General features: G+C 37.2%; 1 protein-coding gene across 5 annotated transcripts in view; it reads left to right on the top strand.

The window, feature by feature from the left end:
- Window positions 1–18,044, top strand: part of LOC106077555 (galactoside alpha-(1,2)-fucosyltransferase 2-like) — a 29,175-nt gene extending 11,131 nt beyond the window's left edge. For 2 of the 5 annotated variants that reach the window (XM_056015056.1, XM_056015057.1), the window contains 4 exons: window positions 3,210–3,343; window positions 4,594–4,713; window positions 8,038–8,424; window positions 17,303–18,044. In XM_056015056.1, the coding sequence (XP_055871031.1) occupies window positions 3,279–3,343; window positions 4,594–4,713; window positions 8,038–8,424; window positions 17,303–17,936 (1,206 nt within the window). In that variant the 5' untranslated portion in view covers window positions 3,210–3,278 and the 3' untranslated portion in view covers window positions 17,937–18,044. Of the gene's footprint in view, window positions 1–1,388; window positions 1,559–3,209; window positions 3,344–4,593; window positions 4,714–8,037; window positions 8,425–17,302 lie in introns of those variants that run through there. The other 3 variants (XM_056015058.1, XM_056015059.1, XM_056015060.1) reach the window with 3 other exon arrangements.
- Window positions 18,045–20,291: the final 2,247 nt, after the last annotated feature.

Here is a 20,291-nt window from a genome sequence, read left to right as displayed (position 1 = left end):
GCTTTCAGTAAGCTATATCTTAACAAATATCAGTTCATTGAATACATGTGATTATTAACAATGTAGTTGTAATAACATTAATAAATCTCCGCATCATGTGGTATCAAGTCGTTAGTCGAACTAACAATATAGCACACACACACACACACACATAGCAGTATTGGGTACACTTTTAACACCCGCACATCTTTTCTTTTTGTATCCACGGAGATAAGGGTTGTAGTTGTTAATAGTTTGTTAGTCAAGTTTATTTATTTATTTTTTTATCTTATATAATACAGACGTTACTTCAAAAAAGAAGATGATTACGTCCTACGCGTCATGCATTTAGTCATGCATATTGACCAATGACTTAAATTCAGCCAAGTCACTGGTTTTCCTGGCTAGCTCAGGCAACCCATTCCATGCTCTAATAGCACTAGGGAAGAAGGAGTGTTTGTACAAATTTGTCCTAGCATATGGGACGAGGAATGTGCCTTTATCTTTGTGTCTTTCAGAGTATTTTATTAAATTTTGTTTTTGTATTTGAAGATTATGGTTCAGTGTTTTTATGTATGATTGCTACTTTACTTTTGAGCCTTCTGTCCTGAAGGCTTTCTAAATTTAGTGATTTTACTAAAGGTGTTACTCTAGTCAAATGTGAATATTCGTTTGTTATGAATCGCACTGCTCTATTTTGTGTCTGTTCTAGTTTCTTAATGTTTTCTTGAGTTGAGAGATCCCAAACAGAGGATGCATATTCTATTATTGGCCTAACCAAGGTTAAATAACATTTTAGTTTTATGTTCTTATTTGATTTATAGAAATTTCTTTTAATAAATCCTAATGCTTTGTTTGATTTTTTTGTAGTTTCATCAATATGTGGATTCCATGACAGTTTTTCATTTATTATAACACCTAGGTATTTTGCGTTTTTAGTCTGTGTTACTGGTTTGCCATGAATAAGATAAGTGGAATTAATTTGTTTTAGTTTTTTTGTTACTCTTAACAACTGACATTTTTCTGGGTGGAAAGACATGCTCCAATTTGATTCCCATTTCTGTAATTCATCTAATTCTCTTGTGTTTTTATTGTTCTATATATTATGCAATCGTCTGCAAATAATCTGACTTTTGTTCCTGAACTAATGCAATTTGGTAAATCATTTATGTAAATTAAAAATAGTAGTGGACCCAAGACTGTTCCTTGAGGTACACCTGAGTTTACTGTTATCGGTGTTGATTTAGAGCCATTTATTATTACAGTTTGTTCTCTCCCTATCAGAAAATCTTTAATTCACTGATGCAGTGAACCATTAATGCCGAAATATTTTAATTTTTTAAGCAAACTATGGTGGTGAACTTTGTCAAAAGCCTTAGAAAAATCTAGTAAGATAGCATCTATTTGTGCACTATTATCTAAACCTTTTGAAAAATCATCAATTAGTCCTATCAGTTGTGTTTCACATGATCTATATTTCCTAAAGCCATGTTGGTATGGTGTGAGGACATTATGTTTGTCTAAGTGGTTTATTATGTTGCTACATATTATGTGTTCTAGGATTTTACATGTGATGCTGGTAAGTGATACTGGTCTGTAGTTTCCTGGGTCATATTTTTCTCCTTTTTTAAATAGGGGGGGGGGTGACATTAGCTTCTTTCCAGTCCTTTGGTACTCTGCCCTGGTTAAGTGAAGCCTGAAAGAGTATTTTGAACACTGGGGCTAGTTCATTGCTTAGTTCTTTAAGTAATCTAGCTGGAATACCATCAGGTCCAGAAGCTTTATTTGGTTTGGTGTTGGCTAATAGTTTTTGAATTCCATTTTCTTGTACTACTATATCTTCTATGTTGTTTACTTGGTTCAAATTCAGTAATATGTCTTTGTCTCCTGGGGCTGAGAATGCTGATGCAAAGTATTTGTTTAGGATGTTTGCTTTAGTTTCATTATCATTATGTATTATGTTATGTTCATCTTTTAATGGCGCTATGCCTGTTGTTTCCATTTTCTTAGATTTAATGTATGACCATAGGTTTTTGTTGTTATCTCTAGATATTACATTGTTTATGTATTCACTCTGCAGCTGTCTGCTTACTTTTTGGGTTAAGTGTTTAATTTTTATATACTTTTTGTAAACTCTTTCTGCATTAGTTTCTTTAAATTTTCTATATAGGTTTTCCTTCTGTTTACAAAGCTTCTTTAGTCTATTATTAAACCAGCATTTATTTATTTTGTTTGATGTGTATTTAGTTGGTATATGATTTTCTATAATGCTTTTAAGATGGTTTTTAATGAAATTCCAGAGGTCATCGACTGGTTGGTTAATGTCTTTTTCTAATAAGAATGTTTGTTGAAAGTTTAATGCAGCTTGGTGTAGTTGTGTCAGGTTACATTTATTCCAGAGTAAGATTTTTCTTTTGGGTTTTGTATTGGCTACTGCTTTTATCTGACTGTGTATTTTTATGATCTCATGGTCTGATAGAGCAGGGATAATTTCATAATCAACTACTAATCCAGGTCTGTTGGTTAAGAAGAGATCTAATGTGTTGTTTAATCTAGTTGGCTTTTTAATGATTTGATCTAAACTTAGGTTGTGTAAAGTTTCTATGAAAAGCTCATTTATGTCCTTAAGGTTTTGGTGTTTATCTATGGTTAGTGTTTTCCAATTTATATCAGGTAGGTTGAAATCACCCATAATCCAAAAAACTGCATTTTTATTTGTCTCTTTAAGTAGTAATCTGATTACATAGTTCCTGCATGTTAATATAAGGTCTCTTAGAAAGTTTATTCATTAATAAAAGATCTTTTAGAAAGTTTATTCATTAATATAAGGTCTCTTAGAAAGCTTATTCATTAATAAAAGATCTTTTAGAAAGTTTATTCATTAATAAAAGATCTTTTAGAAAGTTTATTCATTAATATAAGGTCTCTTAGAAAGCTTATTCATTAATAAAAGATCTTTTAGAAAGTTTATTCATTAATATAAGTTATTTTCGAAAATTTATTCCTTAATATAAGGTCTCTTAGAAAGTTTATTTATTAATAAAAGATCTTTTAGAAAGTTTATTTATTAATATAAGGTCTTTTGGAAAGTTTATTCATTAATATAAGGTCTTTCAGAAAATGTGGCTATTAAAATAATGGTCTTAAAATAGTTTAGCCCTTAATATGAAGTATTTCAGCAAGTTTAACAATTAATATAAGGTCTTTCAGAAGGTTTTTGATTGTTTCAGAAAGTTCAACTAGTTTTGACATTAAAGAATCCCCAGGATAACACCAACCAAGACGGCAGGGGTTAAAAGATGCGAAAATGTTATTTTTTCTTCGTTTGTGGCTGCGTCATCGTAAATCTGGGTGTTTATCAATTGTAAGTAAAACTTCAGACCCAATACTGACGTAGTACCAAATGAAAAATGTCATTAAATTATTATTAAAATGTTATTAAAATGTTATTAAAATATGTATTAAATACGTTGAGCTTTCTAATGTAGTAGACTAAGACTTATATTTTTAAATTTAAACACAAGAAAAACACTATTGTCGATATTTTTGAAAAAAATAAAGTCATTTGACATAAATTTGTTTTAAGTTAAAAATTTGGAACAATTGATTTTGATAAATAAACTATAGTGAGGTTGTGTCAAAGAATATAAGTGTAATATTTGTCAATAATGCGATTTGAAACAATCATTTGACATAATTTATTTTTTATAAAATAATATCCGGAACAACTTTATAGTTAATGAAATATAGATCAGTATAGATATTTTTATTTAGCATTTATATGCTATTTACATTAAAAAACCGGAACAATGTATTAAAGGTCATGTGTTCTTGCAACGTTTAAGCATGGAAATAAAATCTAATATAAGTGAGATGAGCTAACAAATATTCCTTGGCATTGATTTGTTTTTCACAAAACATCCGGAACAATCTATTATTGTTGCTTAAAACTATTGCATATTTCTGAATGAAAAATTAAAGGTTAAATCAGATTTACAATAGCCTTTAGTGTTATTTGTTAATCTAATCATGACGGATAGACCGACCAACAGACAAAACGCACAAAAAATAGGCTTCTTTTATTCAGAAGCGGGCACTAAACAAAAAATAACTAAAATATGATTTTTTTAAAAAGTTTAAGGAATTGGTTTAGCGCAGGAGCATGTTGCGACGTTACGCTACTGCACGAACGTCGCTGCATAAAAGTCCATTTTAAAAAATGTTTGTGATATTTACATTCAAAGTGCTTTATTAGCCTTTATAAACAAACAGAAATGTTTTCTTTTAATTTTAGCAGCTAGTTGACCAGAAAAAAACATCTTTAACTATTATTTATATGTTTTGTAAATATTTCTTTTACATTTTATAAATATATTTGTCTTAGTGATATTGAAAATACATAGAATCTATTCGTCTTTGTTAGCATATTGTAACATTGCCTCCCTTACATTTACATAATTGTTTTAGAATTGGTGTATTTTTATGAAAAAATCGCTTGCATAATTAATTTTATAAATTAAACGGTTTGTTTTTAGAAAACCAAAAGTAGCCGTTGCACCTAAACTTTTCAAGCCGCATCTAATGGTGAAATAATATTTTTGATATCTCTTCTAGTTTTCAAGATCTGAGTGTGACAGACGGACAGACGGACATTTTGCACAAACCTAATAACGGCTTTTTCCCCTTACGGGGGCCGCTAAAAACACCACTTTTAAATGAAAAACTTCAGCTGAGGCAAGTATTTATTAAAAGGTCATGGACTTTTTTTTATTAATAACTTAAGCTTCATTCATTGATTCGCGCATTGGTACAAAAAATTGGCATCTTAAGTCACAATGGAAAAACATATAAAATATATTTTCTCTCTATTAACTAACTCATGGAATGAAATACTGATTCAAATGTTGTTAAAACAAATGTGGATACGAACTTTAATTGTAAGTTAAAAAAAAACAAAAAAAAACTATTTGACATATCCTCATTATAGCCTACCCTTCACAGTCTAAATAAGTTAAATAGAGCCCAGATCTAGATATATTTATAATATCTCTATTATAAATGTATTAAATTGAACAAAAATTTTAATTATTAAGTCAATAGCTTATCTTCTGACAGGATAGGAATACAGATTTATTTATTATGTATAGAGTAGTATCACATTAAGAAATGTATCGGATACGAACAGCATACTATAGTGATTCTAGTCTAGATTCTAGATATCGAGATTCTAGATCAGTCTAGATCTAGTTCTAGATCTAGTTTATATAACAAATGAAAGGGGAGATACAAATTTTTTTTTTGCGAAGGGAGAAGTCTTAATTTGTATTTCTACTGGCTCACAAACTTAAGTAGGTCAATACTGTTTTTTTCTTATTGCCAATTTTACTAATTTTGTAAGAAGAATAAATAATTTCTTAGCTTCTTTTTATTGCATGTAACATTTTATTAATGTTGATAATGTTAAAAATTATTTTTTTTTGTTTAAACTACGCTAAATGAATATATGGAGGCGCGGTGGCTGAGTGGTAAAGCGCTTGGCTTTTGAACGGAGTTATTGGGTTCGAATCCTGGTAAAGACTTAGAATTTTACTTTCGGGGGGATCGTGAGGGTACCCCTGAGTCCACCCAGCTTTAATGGGTACCTGATATTAGTTGGGGAAAACATGGGCGTAGCCAGGATTTTTTTTCGGGGAGGGTTTTGGGGGGGGGGAATTCGCAGAAAAAATGATATATATATATGTATGTGTGTGTGTGTACATAATTAATCTTTATTACATTCTGACCCTTTCGGAAGACGTTTACTGGTTATTGTAGACTCCCCGCCCTTGCTAGCAAGGGGGTCTGGGGGAGTTCGCAGCTCTCCCCCAGCGCGGGGCGAAGCCCCGCCGCCGAGCACTATTTCTGGTATTGAAAGCCAACAAAATGCATATTCTGAGGTATCTACAGTGCATTATCTTGCTATTAAAAAGTTTTATTTCAAAAACCTAATGTGCTATTCTTACTGACTTAGACCTTCTCGAGCCGTTCAGCACATTTTCCGGCAAGCTGTTTCCGTAACTCTTACTTTGCGTAATTCATTTTGTCGAAAAACATGTCTCGCAAAACCTCATGCGACGCTCTGTTACAACCTTACTAAGGATTCGACTCCCTGTTCGGCATATGATTTCTTTGATTTAGACCCGATCTCTATGACTGACTCATAAAATCTGTCTTAGCCATCTTTGTTGAGACACATTTAATGATTTTCAATTTCGGCAGAAGACTATTCACATTTTGTTAATGGAGCCCAAGCCACTGGTAGAAATTTGTAACCCATCTTGACTACGCTCTTGGAATTACATGCCTGTATTTCGCTATAGATTTTATATCGAAAAGGAAAGTTTTTTCGTCAAATCATCTGTTGAGGGGTTTTAAACTAAAAAATCTCTGGTTTTTTTTTGTTTTGTTTTTAATTCAAAACCCCATTTAGCTACGATCATAGAATTTGGTGACTGTAGTTTGCTTTAAAATAATATTGAAGAGAGAGGTTTTCAACTCTAAACGCTTTGTAGGGGAATTTTAAACTCAAAACCATCTGGAGGGGTTTTAAACTTTAAAGAAAAAGCCATCTGGAGGAGGGGGATTTAAACTCAAAACCCCTTTGGCTACGCTCGTAGATTTTATAGTGTGTAATTTGCTTTTTTTTTATATTGAAGAGGTACTTTTCAGCTTCAAACCCCAACTGGAAAAAAGGGGGGGGGGTAAACTCAAAACCCCCTTGACTACGCTCATAAAATTTTGAGTGTATAATTTGCTTTTTTTATATTGAAGATGGGGTTTATCATAAATATTGGAGGGGGTTTTAAAATCAAAATCTTCCTCAACTGTGCTGTTGGAATTTGGGGATTGTTGTTTGCATTTTTTTGTTGTTGTTGTTTTATAGAAGAGGGGGATTAAACTGCAAAAACCTCTGGTAGGGGGTTTAAAATTCAAAACCCAATGTAGGGGGGTTTAAACTCAAAGCCCCCTGGTAGGGGGTAGAGGGTTTTTAACTCAAAACTGCCTCGGCTGTGCTGTGGTAAGTAATGATTTAGTTTTAAAATCTCACCTAAAATAAACAAAATGAAATCAAAAATCAGTCACTTAATTCCGTACCTCCCCCCTGCGGGGGGGGGGAGGTTCATTTCGGGGGGGGGGGGTTTGAACCCCAAGAACCCCCCCCTGGCTACGCCCATGGGGGAAAAGTAAAGGTGGTTGGTCGTTATGCTGGTCACATGACACCCTCGTTAACCGTGGGCCATAGAAACATGATCTTTACATCATCTACCCCATAGATCCCTAGATCTGAAAAGTTTAATTTATGAGTATATAAAAAAACAACAACTTGTAATTAAAAAGTACTTATGTTTGATAAAAATTCATTTTGAAAGATTAAAACTTTAAAAGAGAAACATTAATTTTATTTTATTATTATCCCACTATTCTAGTGCCCAACTATATCATATCCATATTACTTTCATCGATCGAAACAAGACTATGTCTTGAATATTACTGGTTAATTCGATGAGGGCCGCCTCTGAATATATACAAACTCTCTTTGTAATCTTGTTTTTATTGATTCATGTGTTCTTAGGTACAATAAATAATTGTTTAAAGTATCAATTTGATTGGAGAATGCGTGAGGGAGAAGTAGTGTTAACAATTATTTAAAGGGACTAAACCCATCAAATTTTTGCCATATCTGTGAATACTGAATGATTATTTCCCTTGGTAATAACTAATTGCGAGTAATTAATTGACTAAGTGTTGTTTTTTTTTAATTATTGATTCATGTTTTGTCTATGCTAATGAGTAATAGTGCCGAAATTCAACTTTATCCGAGAATGAGAGTGGGAGAAATAACGTGTGCACACTTTTTACCAGATAAACAGACAGACCGACAGACAGAGTTGATATAAACGTTGTAAAAATGGTATGGAGATAACCCTAACTAATTTATTTTGATAATATTCTCTTTATAAAAAGCATAAACTATTTCAGAGTGACAAAAATGTAACGTCAGAATAGTTTCTTTTACAGTAAATCACACGTTGTGAAGTTCATGTTGTCGTTCGACTCAAATAACACACAGATTGATCTACATGTTTACGCCAACTCATCAGCCAACAATGAGAGGGCTCTAACGCTACCTAGCTCAACACAAAACCCAAACAACTCTTTGGCTAATGAATCCTCTTCGTCCACAAGAACGACAACTGCTCAGCAATCTGCTACCTCCCGGGCCATTGCAACGAAACTCTACCTGACCACTTGGTTCATGGGTCGCCTCGGTAACCAGATGTTCATCTATGCTTCGATGGTAGGCCTGGCCAGGGCACAGAACAGAGTGCCTGTAATAAACAGCGGGGGAGATCTGGTGAACACGTTTCAGATTACCAACCTCAATGAAAACATTAACACAAATAGGTTAGTAACGAATTAATTTTTACAAAGCATATATCTACTTGCTCTGTCTGTCTGGCAAATAACTTTTGTACACGTTATGTCTCTAATTTAGTAAGTATAAAGATTTAAATAGTAAGTTGAGATTGAGACGTCACATGTCTTACCAGTGGCGTCACTAGGGTCGGTGTCACCCGGTGAGGGAAGGTCGGGGTGTCACCCCCCCCCAGGAAAAAATCTCCCCTAAAAATCAAATAACTTTTTTTTTCTTTATGTTGAACACTAAAACTGTTTATTGGTTACACCCGAAAATGATTTTTGATTCTATTTTACCATTTGTTTTTGTTTTTTATAGTTTATCAGAAGTTATTATATAAATTTAAAATGTACAATTATTGATTGAGAAAAATTGAGTTGAACCTATTTTTTTTTTATTAGAGATTATTTAAGAGCTATTTGCGGAAAAAAAGTTTGCTTGCGTCCATCGCAATCACTCTGAAAATAGCAAGAGAATATTGCTTCTCGCAATAATGTGTCCATATTCAGCGATATGTCTAAAGCAAATCAAGCTGATGTGTCACAACAGACGCTGGAATTCTTCAATATCGAGACTCTTTCTTGCAATTATCGACGATGTTATAGCAATACATTCAACAGGCTGCATTCGGGTTCCCATGGAGTCAACCAAACCGAGTTGGATTTTGCAGACGACATAGCATTACTCTGAAATACAATTAAAGGTTTACACAAGATAACGGATAAAGTCGCCCTCAAACATATGCATATTGGGTGCAGGTTACCCAGTACCTCCATCAACATTGGTCATACAGATCCTGGACAAAAAGAAAAGTTCACCTACTTAGGCTGCAGTGTTATCTCAAGTGATGGAGATGTATATCATGGTGTTGCATGTCGGATTGGAAAGCAGGAGCGTCTTTCAAAAATAGTACGGTCTAGCTGAACAATTACATCAATTAACCAGAAGATTAAAATCCACCTACTCAGTACAATCATTATCCCAACGGCCGCCTAACTTCAAGGCGTGGAAGGCTGAAAAGAGGCTGAGCGTTGATGGCTGAGAAGGGATAACATACCGAGATAATGTTATCAATTGAGAAATCTTTTCGATCACAGGTATTCGCCGTCTAAGGAAAGTGGCGACAGAACTACGATTGCCATTTGTGAGACATATCATTAGGCAAGACGAAATACGTTTAACAAAGTCATATCTAACAGGAACACCGAATAGAGAAATGCAAAAACATGGCCGTCCACGTCTAACAAGGCCGTCCACGTCTAACATGTCCGTCCACGTCTAACATGTCCGTCCACGTCTAACATGTCCGTCCACGTCTAGCAAGGCCGTCCAGTCTAACATGTCCGTCCACGTCTAACAAGTCCGTCCACGTCTAACAAGGCCGTCCACGTCTAACAAGGCCGTCCACGTCTAACGTGGCCGTCCACGTCTAACAAGGCCGTCCACGTCTAACATGGCCATCCACGTCTAACATGGCCGTCCACGTCTAACATGGCCGTCCACGTCTAACATGTCCGTCCACGTCTAACAAGGCCGTCCACGTCTAACATGGTGTCACACCTTTTTTGGTTGTTCTGAATATCGTGGGCACCAGCTAAGAAGTGGCTGAGAAGTGGCTGAGAAGTGGCTGAGAAGTGGCTGAGAAGTGGCTGAGAAGTGGCTGGGAAGTGGATGAGAAGTGGCTGAGAAGTGGCTGAGAAGTGGCTGGGAAGTGGCTGAGAAGTGGCTGAGAAGTGGCTGAGAAGTGGCTGAGAAGTGGCTGGGAAGTGGCTGAGAAGTGGCTGAGAAGTGGCTGAGAAGTGGCTGGGAAGTGGCTGAGAAGTGGCTGAGAAGTGGCTGAGAAGTGGCTGAGAAGTGGCTGGGAAGTGGCTGAGAAGTGGCTGAGAAGTGGCTGAGAAGTGGCTGAGAAGTGGCTGGGAAGTGGCTGAGAAGTGGCTGAGAAGTGGCTGGGAAGTGGCTGAGAAGTTGCCTAGGAAGTGGCTGGGAAGTGGCTGGGAAGTGGTTGTGAAATTCGCCTTAAACTGATTTCTGTGGAGCTAGCTTGCAGCCATATGCGTCGAATGGCGTGCGAGTGGCTTAATTCTATGTGTTTCTGAGTATATTACAATACAGAATGTTACGTTCGCCACTCAACTGGTCAGAAAAGATGTTTGGAAAGCTCCTTAAGCTCACTCAAATTTTCCTACATTCTGATCTTCAGAAACTCTTTCTCTTGCATTTTTTCTACTTGGGTGTCACCCCCCTGGTGGGTGTCACCCGGTGCGGACCGTACCCCCCACCCCTGCCTAGTGACGCCACTGTGTCTTACTATAACTTTGCTTATAACATTCAATTAGTTATTAATTTTAATTATAGTTAACTAGCCGATAACTACCCGCGCCTTGGGGGCCTTTGATGCGGTATTAATGATATAGTGTATTGAATTTAGACCTATGTTAAAAATGGCAAATGTTCCCTTTACATATGGATTTAGCCTCGAAAATATAAAAAGAGAATATGAAAACAGGTTTACTCATCTAGCCGACATATTCATATGAGTAAATAGAAATAGTGTGAAAACTTGTTTACCCGATTTTGTAAAACGTTTCGTCTTAATAGAGAAAAATGTATGAATTTTCTTGTATTATTAAGGCCCCGGTCGTGAGGTGACATTAAAAATATACCACGGTGTCCGCTATGATATATGGAGCATTTAAGCCAATTCTGGAGAGTGTGCTGCCAAGATATGTGAATTTGTCCACTGCGTTTATATCCTGTCCATTCATAGTAATGCTTGGATCCGAGTAGGTTTTCCCAGGAGCAGGTAGATATAAGACTTCAGTCTTGTTCGTATTGATGGTAAGGCCAAAGTCTGAGCATGCTCTTGAGAAGTCACTGACGATGCTCTGCAGATCGTTTTCAGAGCAGGCATTTAGGGCACAGTCGTCAGCAAATAGCAAGTCTCTGATTACTGCTGCATTTGTTTTTGATTTTGCTTTAAGCCGCCTCGGGTTGAATAGGCCACCATCAAATCTGTATGATATATTTATCCCTTTGTTTTCTCTATTTGTGAATGTATCTGTCAGCATTGCAGAGAAGATAATACTGAACAGTGTAGGTGCTAGGACACAGCCTTGTTTTACCCCGTTTGATACTTCGAAGGGCTCTGATGGTTCTCCACTTTCTTGGACACGAGCCTTCATGCCATCATGAAATAGTTTACCCATGGTTATGAATTTTTGTGGACAGCCATACTTTGACATGATCTTCCAGAGTCCTTCTCTGCTAACAGTGTCAAATGCCTTTGTGAAATCGACCTGCGTATCGCCAAGGCCAGTGCATCCTATGGCAGACTGTCTACAAATGTCTGGAACAGACGTGGTATCACCACAAACACCAAGCTATGGGTCTGCAGAGCCGTCATCCTCCCTACATTGCTCTATGCCTCAGAAACATGGACAGTGTACAGTAAACATGCAAAGAGACTAAACCGCTTCCACATGACATGTCTGAGAAAAATACTAAATGTCAAATGGCAAGACAAAATACCAGATACAGAAGTCCTTCGAAGAGCGTGTCTGCAAAGCATCCACACAATCCTGATGCAGTCCCAGCTGCGATGGGCAGGTCACGTCTACAGAATGGAAGACCACCGCATCCCAAAACGACTCTTGTATGGCCAACTAAGCAAAGGAAAGCGCTCGCAAGGTGGGCAAAGAAAGCGCTTCAGGGACACCCTCAAAGCTTCTCTGAAGGCGTTCAGCATAGACCCTGGCACCTGGGAGACAGAGGCACACGACAGAGCATCATGGCGTCACGCTGTGAAAACTGGCACACAGGTTGCTGAGGAAAAACGAACAACGCAGGCAGAAGAAAAACGCCAGAAAAGAAAAGCAAGACAAACGACACTAGCTCCAGCTGGAATAACCTGCCCAGTGTGCAGCCGAACATTCCGGGCTCACATAGGTCTCACCAGCCACACGAGGAGGCATAAAACCCCAGTGCAAAGCCCTCAGCCCCCTGGATGACAAAGTGGTCATCATCGAACCACGATTGACGAACTATATATTTAAGCCAAGTTTTATCAAGATTAGTCTAACGGTTTTGATTTCTAGGCGGGACATACATACACACGCCTTAGACTCTGCTTTATATATTAGATATATATCTATTTGTAAGTTATATGTATCTAGTAAATAAATGTCCTACAAGAGAGAATATGTTAAGAGAATAATTAATCAATAATACACGAAAAAGCAGATCCATTTATAACGTAAATTTTAAAAATCTTTTTTTTTTCCTTGAATTTTCTACGTAACAATACTGTTAAGTGTGTAAAGTAAAATGTGGTAACATTATATAACCTTGTAGTCTATAGGGCAAATGATGTAAAGTTCATCTGTTTCTGTGGCCTACGGTTAACGAGGAAGTCATGTGTCTAGCACAACGACCAACCGCTTTTACTTTTCCCCAACTAATGTCAGGTACCCATTAGGGCTGGTTGGACTCAACCATAGATAGGGCCTACCGAAATTAAAAATCCCAGTCTACACCAGGATCCGAACCCAAAACTTCCAGTTTGGAAGACAAGCGCCTTACGGCTCAAGCACCGCGCCTCCATGTAACAAGACTGACTGACCTTGAATTTACTGCACATATAACTTTATTCTTATTCTTTTGACTGACTAAAATTCTTTACTTAGTTTACTGACCTCTAGCTTCTTACTGACCTATATTATCTTAATGATCTATAGCATCCTACTGATCTCCAGCTTTTTATTATCTGCAGCTTTCTACTTAACTCTAGCTTCGAACTAGTTTCTTACTTTCCTCTAGCTTCACACTGACCGCTTGACACACCTAAACAAGGAAAAACATAAAAAAAAAATACGTTTTAACAAGCACTAGAAAAAAGAATACTTTTTTAAAAAAAGCTTATCTAAGAGAAAGAACATGAAAGAAAATGACACGGTTTAGCTCCCAGTCAGCTATAGAAACACCATTTACTAATTATTACTAAACCATTAAATAATTGGCAAAAATTATTTTTTTTTTCGTGTTTTATTATTGACTATGAATAATTATGCAAATTTAATAATTTTGATTGATAAATGGGAAGTGAAAAAAAAGTTTCAAGACATTATAAGGGTAATATATATATATATATATATATATATATATCATGGGCGTAGCCGGGGGGGGGTTCTTGGGGTTCAACCCTCCCCCCCGAAATGAAATCCCCCTTGCAGGGGGGTGGGGAACGAAATTAAGTGACTGATTTTTGCTATCATTTTGTTTATTTTAGGTGAGATTTTAATACTAAATCATCACTTACCAAGGCACAGCCGAGGGGGTTTTGAGTTAAAAACGCTCTACCAGGGGGTTTTGTGTTTAAAACCCCCTACCAGGGGGTTTTGAGATAAAATAAAAACCCTACCAGGGGTAGAGATACAAATCCCTCTACCAAGGGGTTTTGAGTTTAAAACCCCCTACAGGGGGTTTTGCGTTTTAAACCCCCTACCAGAGGTTTTTGCAGTTAAATCCCCCTCTTGTATAAAACAAAACAAAAAAAAAATGCAAACAACAATCACCAAATACCAACAGCACAGTTAAGGAATATTTTGATTTTAAAACCCCCTCTTCAATATCAAGCACAACATTGCACATTCAAAATTCTATGAGCGTAGCCAAAAGGGTTTTGAGTTTACCCCCCCCCCTCCAGTTGAGGTTTGAAGCTAAAAAGTACCTCTTCAATATAAAAAAAAAGAAAATTACACACTATAAAATCTATGAGCGTAGCCAAAGGGGTTTTGAGTTTAAATCCCCTCCTCCTGATGGCTTTTACTTTAAAGTTTAAAACCCCTAAAGATGGTTTTGAGTTTAAAATTCCCCCACAGAGCGTTTAGAGTTGAAAACCTCTCTCTTATTTTAAAGCAAACTACAGTCACCAAATTCTATGATCGTAGCTCCAGAGATTTTTTAGTTTAAAACCCCTCAACAGATGATTTGACGAAAAAACTTTCCTTTTCAAAATAAAATCTAAAGCGAAATACAGGCATGTAATTCCAAGAGCGTAGTCAAGAAAGGTTACAAATTTCTACCAGTGGCTTGGGCTCCATTAATAAAGTGTGAATAGTCTTCTGCCGAAATTGAAAAACATTAAATGTGGCTCAACAAAGACAGATTTTACGAGTCAGTCATAGAGATCGGGTCTAAATCAAAGAAATCATATGCCGAACTGGGAGTCGAACCCTTAGTAAGGTTGTGACAGAGCGTCGCATGAGTTTTTGCGGTACATGTTCTCCGACAAAATGAATTACGCAAAATAAGAGTTGCGAAAACAGCTTGCCGGAAAATGCGCCGAACGGCGCGAGAGGGTCTAAGTCAGTAAGAATAGCACATTAGGTTTTTGAAATAAAACTTTTTAATAGCAAGATAATGCACTGTAGATACCTCAGAATATGCAATAGTGCTCGCTGCGAGCTCCCCCAGACCCCGTTGCTAGCAAGGGCTGGGAGTCTACAATAAACAATAAACGTCTTCCGAAAGGGTATGAATGTAATAAAGATTAATTATGTACACACACTTACATATATATTTTTTTTCCGCGGGGGCGGGGCCAAGTGGGAATCCCCCACAACCCCCCCCCCCGAAAAAAAAATCCTGGCTACGCCCATGATATATATATATATATATATATATATATATATATATATATATATTGTTACGAATCTCACTATCCAGGCTCTCTGCAAACTGCACCATACACCACCAACTTAAAGAATTTGACAACTTAGGGCTCCAAAGTAACGTAACACTTTAATAGTTGAATAAATCTGAGCCATTACTGTACAATTGGCAACACGTACACTGTACAAATATCTCTCCGATAACATCGTATCGCCGTATCAACTCTTGCACTGGCCTCTCCGTCTTGTTCGGGGCTTGCACTGGGTTCAACAGTTCAGGACTGACTTCACACACTAGGCTCGTTGTGTCGGACTCGATCGCAGACCAAGATCAAGACGCCAGTCGTCTCAACTGTACTTGACAGTACTCCGCACTGAACCGTCGTAATGCTCCGTACAGAACCACACCGCTGAACTGTGCTGTAGTCGACCAGACTGTAGTGAACCGGGCTCTGAACCGTCTTGACTGCGTCACCTCCGCTCTCATATAGGGTCCCTACTGGCCTTCTCGAACCGGACAGAACGCCGCTCGACGTTTCTAGGTGGTCAGATGACTACAACTCTCCTGACGCTCCTGATCTCTGTTCACGACGGCGATCCTTCCCGAACCGTCCTGTTGATATTCGACTCGGCTGACTGTCGTAACTCGTCACGGTTGACCGCTCGTCTATCGCTGGCCTGGGGCGATTTGCGTCGACTGACTACACTCACACCACTACCCCCATTTGTGCCACCACCATGTTTATAACAATATATTTATTTATTTATTTATATACCCACATTTCGATATCAAACAAAATAATTAATCACTAACAATTCATTAACTATTAACTAATTGTTTAATTTGTTAAGATTCATTCATGTCTTGTCAGGTACAATGTATAATTGTGCAAAGTTTTAACTTAATCCGAGAATGGTAAATGGGATAAAAAAAATATGTCCAAACTATGTGCGATCAATACTATTTTGAACAAATGTTTTTGTTGATCGCTACTTTATGTCTTTAACTCTTTCTCTCCGTTATTATTTTTCCACGTTTCGAAGGAATTTCTTCATTTTGCTCATTACTATTTCACTCCCCTGTTATGATTAAGCTTCAATAATTTTGTTGTTTGTTTTAAGAAAATGTTGCATTTGGTATAGAATTAAAGGAAAATGCATGCTCTTTTATATAACACAAAGTCAAGTTTAAAAAATTAAACATTAATTTAATTAAATGAGGTCAAATCAATGCTGGTATCGTCGATTAGGAGAGAAAGAGTTAACTTTCTCAATACGCTATCATCCTATCACTTACCTAAACCTTTCAGGAAAATAGGGCTGGGGGGGGGGGTAAAAAAGCTATAGATATCTGTCTGGATTTTACCGTAATTGTTTTTAAAGCATTCACAAAAATAAAAAAAACTTGAAATGTGGCTGAAGGGACTGGAAAATATTTAAAGAAAAAAACAGCGATAAACCATTTTCGCAGAATTATGTCCATCCAGGTTTTACCCATATTTTTTTTTTTAAATACTCCTTTATTTCTAAAAATGTTTTAACCAGTTTATGTACATCGTTTGGAAAAGAATGAACTAGCTCATTGGCCACCTGAACAAATACTCGATTTTAACCGTTAAAATGTTTCAAAGTTTAAAAGATAAGGATTTGTAATAGAACTATTGGGCTGGAAAGTATTAATCTTGATCAGACTGAATATCCCCTTCGTACAGGTTGTGTACATGTGTATATATATATAAATTATGTGAATCATATATACATATGTGCATGTATGTTAATGTACATATGTTCACACTAAAACCTTTTTTTTTCACATGAAAAGTTTCAAGTATTTCTGCATGTCGGCACTATTCATATAAGAGTTGAATCATGGTTTAATATGTCGGCACTAATTCATATAAGAGTTGAATCATGGTTTAATATGTTAATGATCAGGAACATTTTACGCAACATCTTTTCAATGGAGATCTCAAGGGCATATCATTAGAACAATTTAAAGTGTAGTAGATTTATACATTGGCTTCAGAAACTTTTTTCTCCAGGGGGGAGGGGAATGGAGCGGTCTAAAAATAATTCATTTTTTTTTTATGTAATAATCATTAGTTAGAAATCGCTTTACAAAATGGATAAAGGAATATTGTCTTTTAAAAAAAATATTCTTTTTTTTTTAAATATTTTTTTTGTGTTTGCTTTACAGATGGAAATGGGTTAGTGAGTCAGCCTTTGCTATATTCGAGTCAAAGCTTATGAATCTCCCACCCATTAACATTATTGTCACTGGATATTTGCAATGCTGGAGATATTTTCAGCACGCTCAAGATGAAATTAGGCGGGAATTTACTTTCGTACCTTCCATACAGAAAGAAGCAGACGCTGTACTTGCAAGTTGTAGATCAAAACTACAGAATCACGTGATAGTCGGCGTGCACGTTCGACGTGGCGACTTAGTCTTATCCAGAAATAAAAGACTCGGCTACGGAGTTGCGAAAGCGTCCTATTTTGTCAAAGCCTTCGCTAAAATGAGGTCATTACTACCCAATCAAAACATAACATTTCTGGTGGCGAGTGACGATTTGACTTGGTGTATAGACAACATTAATGATACAAGCGTTACATTTTTACCCAAAATGGATGCCGGAAGTCACTTCGCCATTTTGTCCAGCTGTGATCACGTGATCTTGTCAAGCGGAACGTTTGGTTGGTGGATCGCCTGGCTGGCCAACGGGACCACTATTTATTACAAAGATCATATCAGGAAGAACACTCCATTGTATTTTACATATAAAGACAGTGATTATTATCCACCATGGTGGATCGGCCTTAGAAACTGAAAACAGAAAGCTTGTTTGAAAAAGTGACAAAATTCGAAAAATATTTTAAGCCACTGAAAAAAGTTCCATCTGAATCTATAAAAAAGAAATAAAAGCGGTACAAATGTGTGAGTCTATGTTTTTTTTTTTTTTTTTTTTAAAGAAAAACGGATTTCTTTAAATCCTTGTTATAGCCCCTACCCTTCCGCCCCAATAATAAATCCTGGCTACTCTCATGCTGGAAACACATTTATTTATGTTGATCATTCTTGATCTTATTTTGTAGAATTTATAATTATTCACTTTTGTCTGACTGCTCATATTGTTGTTTATACACTTCGGATTTACTAGATATATAAAATATATATGTCTGACTGAAATAACAATCTTTCCATAAACAAGGTAACAAAGACAGTTTGTGTGAAAACGCAAACTTAAAATCAGCCCCCGAAGTGGTCCACCTAGAGTCTCTACCAGGATTCGAACTTCCGGTTATAAGTGCCTTACCACTCAGCCACAGCATCTCAATATATTCATTTAGCGTACACTTATATTTTTTTAAATAATAATTATTAACCTTATCAATACATTTGTGACAAGTCAAAAACTCGCTGTCAGAGTCACTCTAAATTATCACAGCATTAATTATTATTTTTCATCATTTATTTATTTTATTTTAATTATTTCCCCGTCCTAACCCCAATTTCTTCACCCGCGCCACCTTTTCCTCTCCAGGCTAGACTTAGTTGACCACATTGGAGATAGCTAAGGCGCGTTCTTTCATTTATCTGCCCTTGATCGGGGAAAGGTAAACACACAATCTCTTTTGTCTTGCCCGCCGGATGTCTGAAGGACGGTCGCGGTTGACACCACCTTGGTTTGAATACAAGCTAATCCTCCCCCCCCCCTTCTCTCACGTCTCTCTTTGATCTAAGAGATTACCCTGGTCAACATACCGCGTGATACACCAAGGTGCGTCGCTTGTCGGACTCCACCCACGTGTAAGCTAATTCTTAGCCTAGGACGTTTCCTGTGTCCGCCCACATTCCCCAGGCCTGTATATAAGTAGATTTAAATCGGGCCAGACCCTCTTTCATTCTCATACGAGCTATCGAGTCTGGACTACTTCGCACATTCTTTCTCCTAGAGGAATACCTGGTGGTAAGCCGAACTTAATCACAAGTTCCATCTTAATTACTCTGTGTATATTTCCATTGGATTTTATCATGTGTATTTTGCTTAGTTCATTTATATTTAATTAGTGCCTTGTGTATTTCTCACTGGCGTAAGTAGAAAACATAAACATGTGCTATGTATTTATTTGTGTATTGCATTAATCTATTAATGCTACGTTGCTCAATTGATAGTTGATGCAACCATGTATATATTTGTACATCTTAGTCTACTTCCTTTATCTCGGTTGACCGCCTTGATAATTTTACTAGCGCACTGATACTGCGTTTAGAGAAGATATATGAATTCTCTCCCCTTTACTCATTTTACTCTAAGGAGAATTGCGCCGCTTGAAGGGACATTCAAGCACGCTCCATTGTTCTCGACCCACGGTCATATGTAAACAATCATCTGGGTCGCTGACCACCGCCCAACTCAACCCCCCCCCCTTTCTTTCTCTATCCACCTGTGTTGTTTATTTGAGGTTATTTCCCCTTCTATGTACATCTCATATTATTATTTCCCCTTTTATGTACATTTCTATATTGCTACTATCTGCCATCTATTTTCCCAAATCCCATTTGTCATCATCTCCTCATTGTGCTCTAAAGCAATTTCACCAGTCTGACGAATGCACCTCAGTCGAGGGCATCGATAAGATGCATGAGAGACATGTCCTAACTTGTCTTTATTTATCCGCAGCCTCCCTCAGGTGTCTGCCTATTTATGTGCTGAGTGCTATCCAGCACTGCACTGTCCTACTGAGACCTGCCTACTTATTTGCTGTTGCGGCTCAGTGTCTACACGACACTACTCAACTCTACTACTTGGCGCTATCGGCATTGCCCGCCTACTCGACAGCCCACCTGTCAAGCTATTAGATGCGACGTCCCTATGGGCTCAGGTCTGTGTGAGACGTCATAGCTACGCCAACCCTCTGCAACTCACTGGACCTATCCTGTCAACTACGCTGCCCACGGCAGATCCGCTCTGCCCGCAGTAACCTTGTGCCCACGGTAGCCGGCCACCCGCCCTACTGTGCCCACTACAGATAATAGATTTTGGGGATTGAGACTCCACAAGAACTATATCGCCGGCGTCCCTCTATCCGCTAGAGCGCCACCTCCAGCTGCAGAACCTCAAGCCAGGACACAGCCAGCTGCGACATCAACAGGAATACCAGCTAAGTCAGAGGACAAAGTG

Source organism: Biomphalaria glabrata, chromosome 17 (genome assembly GCF_947242115.1).
Source record: "Biomphalaria glabrata chromosome 17, xgBioGlab47.1, whole genome shotgun sequence".
Taxonomy (NCBI): domain Eukaryota; kingdom Metazoa; phylum Mollusca; class Gastropoda; family Planorbidae; genus Biomphalaria; species Biomphalaria glabrata.
The sequence above is the reverse complement of the archived record's forward strand: the minus strand, read 5'-3'. Positions and strand labels throughout refer to the sequence as shown.